The 4044-nt window shown below is 40.9% G+C and overlaps 1 protein-coding gene across 1 annotated transcript; it reads right to left on the bottom strand.

Moving 5' to 3' along the window:
- Positions 1-1036: 1036 nt before the first annotated feature.
- LOC125466342 (twist-related protein-like) lies at positions 1037-3033 on the bottom strand. The gene is made up of 2 exons (XM_048560729.1): positions 2368-3033; positions 1037-1652 (listed from the first exon to the last, which is right to left on the bottom strand). Exon 1 carries the CDS (start codon positions 2886-2888, stop codon positions 2388-2390), a length of 501 nt encoding a protein of 166 aa, XP_048416686.1. The 5' UTR covers positions 2889-3033; the 3' UTR covers positions 1037-1652; positions 2368-2387.
- Positions 3034-4044: the final 1011 nt, after the last annotated feature.

Consider the following 4044-nt stretch of genomic DNA (forward strand, 5'->3'; position numbering starts at 1 on the left):
AAAAAAAATATTTCAGTTACACATTACCACAGGCTCGCTCTTTATTGGGAAAATAAAAAGTCGAGGGCTGTAAGAAAGTAGGAACAGCGTCTGCTCGCCTGTTCCAGGGACTTTCTGATCTACTGTGTGCGGGATTTGTTATGTTACACCATTTGGAATAATTGTCCGCAAAGCCAAACGTCTACGTCTTTCTTTGTACATGATCACCTCGCCAAATGCGCGAACGGATAAGATTAATTTAGAGGCATTTAAACGATATGTGTTCGGCATACACAAGCATCATGAAAGACAAATGTTTTAAACAAGCTATTTTTATAAAACTTCAACACATAAATATCTCATTTCATTATCAGCGAAATAAATATGGTGGAATTTTTATTCTGAGTTTGGAGAAGAAATTTGAAAAATGCACCCCTAATTGTACAACCCGTTCTCAGCAGGTACAGAGAAGAACCTATATTGTGCTCGAATAAATCGATCACTTCGTTCCTGAGAATTCTGCAACTAATTCCCTTTCAACGTTATTCTGTCACGTGCTTTGGGGATGTCTGGGTGTTTGTTCCACAGCACAGCCACTATGTGAATATTAGCCTGTGAAAGATAACGTTAAATCAAAATGCCCTCCCCATCTAATTTTCTCTTCACAAATGGTAGGGCGCAAAATGCTGTATTGGGTTTTTTTCCTCAGCCAGTGATTATGTCCAAGCAAACAGAGCAGTATTGACATGAATCCAGATCTTTAAAGCAACATAACATTGCTGTGCATGTTTTTAATTATAGGCCTCTAAAAGGTCAATAATCACCCCGTGTTAGACGGTGTTCATCCACTCTCCCTCTTATTCTAACTCACTCGTCTTTGTCTGTCAGTAGCGGTTTCTGTTTGTCTTGTGTGCACCGTTTGTTTGCAAGATTCCACTCTCCCCCGGGGCCGTTATAACTTACTACAAACAACTATTCATCATCAAGTTTACCGCCTTAAGTAACAACCCAATTATACCGTAAAATAGCCGTTTGTGTATATAACTTTGCCTTAAAGTTTAGATCATAGGTATTTATTGCAGAAAATATACAAAGTTATTTACAAAACAATCACAAAAATATGAATGCATTTAGAGACCAGATCTTTATGCATTGAGACATGGCACATTAATAAATAAATAAATGATTTTTCGAGGGGAAAGACTAACCAACTGGACTTTGCATAACAGTTTGGTCCATTTTCTAAAAATTATTGTCACTCTAGACTGGTTCGCCGTAGCAGGTTTTGGGGGAAAAAAAACAAAACAAAATAATTCAACTTTCCTGCGTCTTCAATAGCAGATATAGACATGATTGTTGAATGCATGCATAGTAAAGGGAGGGATGAGTTCCAACAACATTCATCGTCAGGATAAAATGATGCGAATGGCAAAATACACCTCAGATGTACAAACGATTGTATAGCCGCACGATTGAATGGTTCCACGATCCATGGCTCGCTTTCTGTAAGTGCTTCCCACGCTCCTTCCACGAGATTTTTTTTGGGGGGGTTAATAAAGAAAAAAACATTCTCTTATGATCCATCAGTGGCAAAGATCAACACGTTTAAGTATCCAGACGTCAAACCCTGTTGTCTGTCCAGCCGTTGGCCCTTTGTGGCAAATCTTTTTCACCTAGGAAAACAGCAATGGATTACACTGAGATTAGCGAACCAAGGAGGACTGCTTTTGGCACCTCTATTTGTAAGGGTTTGGCGGAGTTGTGGGGGGTGGGATGCTTTGGGGCTGGTGGGTGGTAAGTGTAAAATCTCACTTTCGATAAAGTGTTACATCCTGCATTTGGGGATTTTTTTTACACGTTCTGTTTTAGCCCTTCTTACTGCGGAACTGCTCCTTTCAGACTGTGGCGTTTCAGGCACTGGCTTGGAAAGTGGCCTCGAGATAGGACAGAAAGCGAAAGTTTTGTTGAAGCCTCACAGATCAAGGTGGTGCAGCAATGTGGGAGGAGAACTGAGGAAAATCCATTAATCGATGAGAATTGGAAACACAAGTAGCCAAGGCAGAAGGGAGAGAGAAAATAAGGAAAAGGACACTGCAAGGCATGATCCGGAAACGTAAATGAATCAATTTTTTAAAAGTATAAGCCAGCAATGATGGGAAACATTAATCACCGTTGTGCCAACATAAATCTGCAAAATGGTGCACTCGAATTTAATATATTCGATTTGTAACTTTAGTAAAAGTAAAAACGACCCGGGTGTACAAGCAGGGTGTTTGAAGATCATTCCCTGCCTCATTGAAGATGAGTTTGTTTTTTTGTTTGTGGGAGGAGAGGGAAGGGGTAAAAACTATTCATTTGTTATTTTTTAAACGTCAATTTAATGATTACCTTTGTCCTCAGGGTAGCTGCTAGTGTGATGTGGACATGGACCAGGCTCCCTCCATCCTCCACACTGAGAAAGCGTAACTGAGTCTTTCGTGGGCCACATAACTGCAGCTCGACATTTTGTTGTCCAGCTCGTCACTTTGTAAGACCTGGTAAAGGAAATCGATGTACCTAGCCGCGAGCTTGAGGGTCTGGATTTTGCTCAGTTTGTCTGACGGGAGGGTCGGAATGATTTTGCGCAGGGCGGAGAAGGCTTCGTTGAGGGATTGCGTTCTCTGGCGTTCCCTTACATTGGCCATGACCCGCTGGGTTTGCAGTTCTTCGAAAGACTGGGGGCTACCGTCCCTCTTCTTGCCCCTTTTCACTGACGCAGGGCTGTCTGTTTCCTCTCCAGATTTCCTGCTCGGTCGCCTCTTTCTGACACTTTTTTTTAGTTGCCTGTCTCCTTCGTCCTCACTGTTGCTCAGGCTCTCTACTGGAGAGACTGGGGAGTTCTCTTCGTCCTGCATGACCGCTTCTAACATCGGTTTGAAGAAACGAAAGAATATAATATTGGGATAACCAGCTGACGCCCGCAACGCGGTTACAGGATTCGATTTAAATAATGAATAATGAAAAGGAACTGAACTTAACCAAACGATGACTTCTAAGAGACGGCTCTGTGTTACAGGAAACTTTTCAAAGGGGTAATATAGCTCTGGGTCCCTGGACCTTTTGGGAGATCGATCTGATTGGCTAATATGAATTTTCATCACGAAATGAGGTGGAGCCTTGTTGCAAAGACCATCAGTTAACATATCTTCTGCAGCAAATACTTTAAACACGAGCTTCTAAAGCGGCTGCTGGCTCCATGTTTGCACATAGAATTTTTTTTGAAAAAGGAAAACAACTCAGATTTGCAGATGAATGCAAACGAATAATTATGTGCTATAGTATTTATTTCAGATCCTTCTCTGCTGCTTGATGTAGTCTTCAGAGGGTTGCGGTGGGCTCATGGCATGATGAGTACTGTTGTAATGAACTGTACATCAATCAGATGAAAAAAAAATCAGGGCGATATTTACTGCGATGTTGATTACTTCGAAGAACCGTATGCATTTAGGTCAAATCTATCTCTAGACCTGCGAATATTAGTGAAAAACTGAATTTTGCAGATGACCCACTAAGTACACCACAGCTTGCGACAAGCTCGGACTTCTGCAGCGGAACTTTGATCTTTTTTATTTTCTGCCATCTTTAATAGTTCAACAGCGAGTTATTCCCTTCCCGCCAAGCCCAGTGTTGGTATCATATTTGACATACCCCTTACAATTAAACGCATTTAAAAACAAAACATTCTTCATCAACATTTTATCTATAAGGGAATCATTATAGTTTATACGAAAGTACTAAAGTATAGTATAAAGCATACCTGCAAAACATAACCCTTCCATCAATAAGACACTTGTTCAATTCAAGTGATATGGTCCATCTACACTTTGAGACAAAGTTAAACGCGTGGACAGACAATCTACCCGAAGGTGCGATGATTGTGTCTGCAAGCTGGTTACACCATCACGAGGTACGTTATTGTAAAGTAAAATAGCGACAAATGAGTTGCTAAAAACGCGAAAGACACGAAGTGTAAATCGTGCAAGTTGTAAATCGTAGCAAGAAAAGAAATCTTAACGCAACGTGCTA

Source organism: Stegostoma tigrinum, chromosome 2 (assembly GCF_030684315.1).
Source record: "Stegostoma tigrinum isolate sSteTig4 chromosome 2, sSteTig4.hap1, whole genome shotgun sequence".
Lineage (NCBI taxonomy): Eukaryota > Metazoa > Chordata > Chondrichthyes > Orectolobiformes > Stegostomatidae > Stegostoma > Stegostoma tigrinum.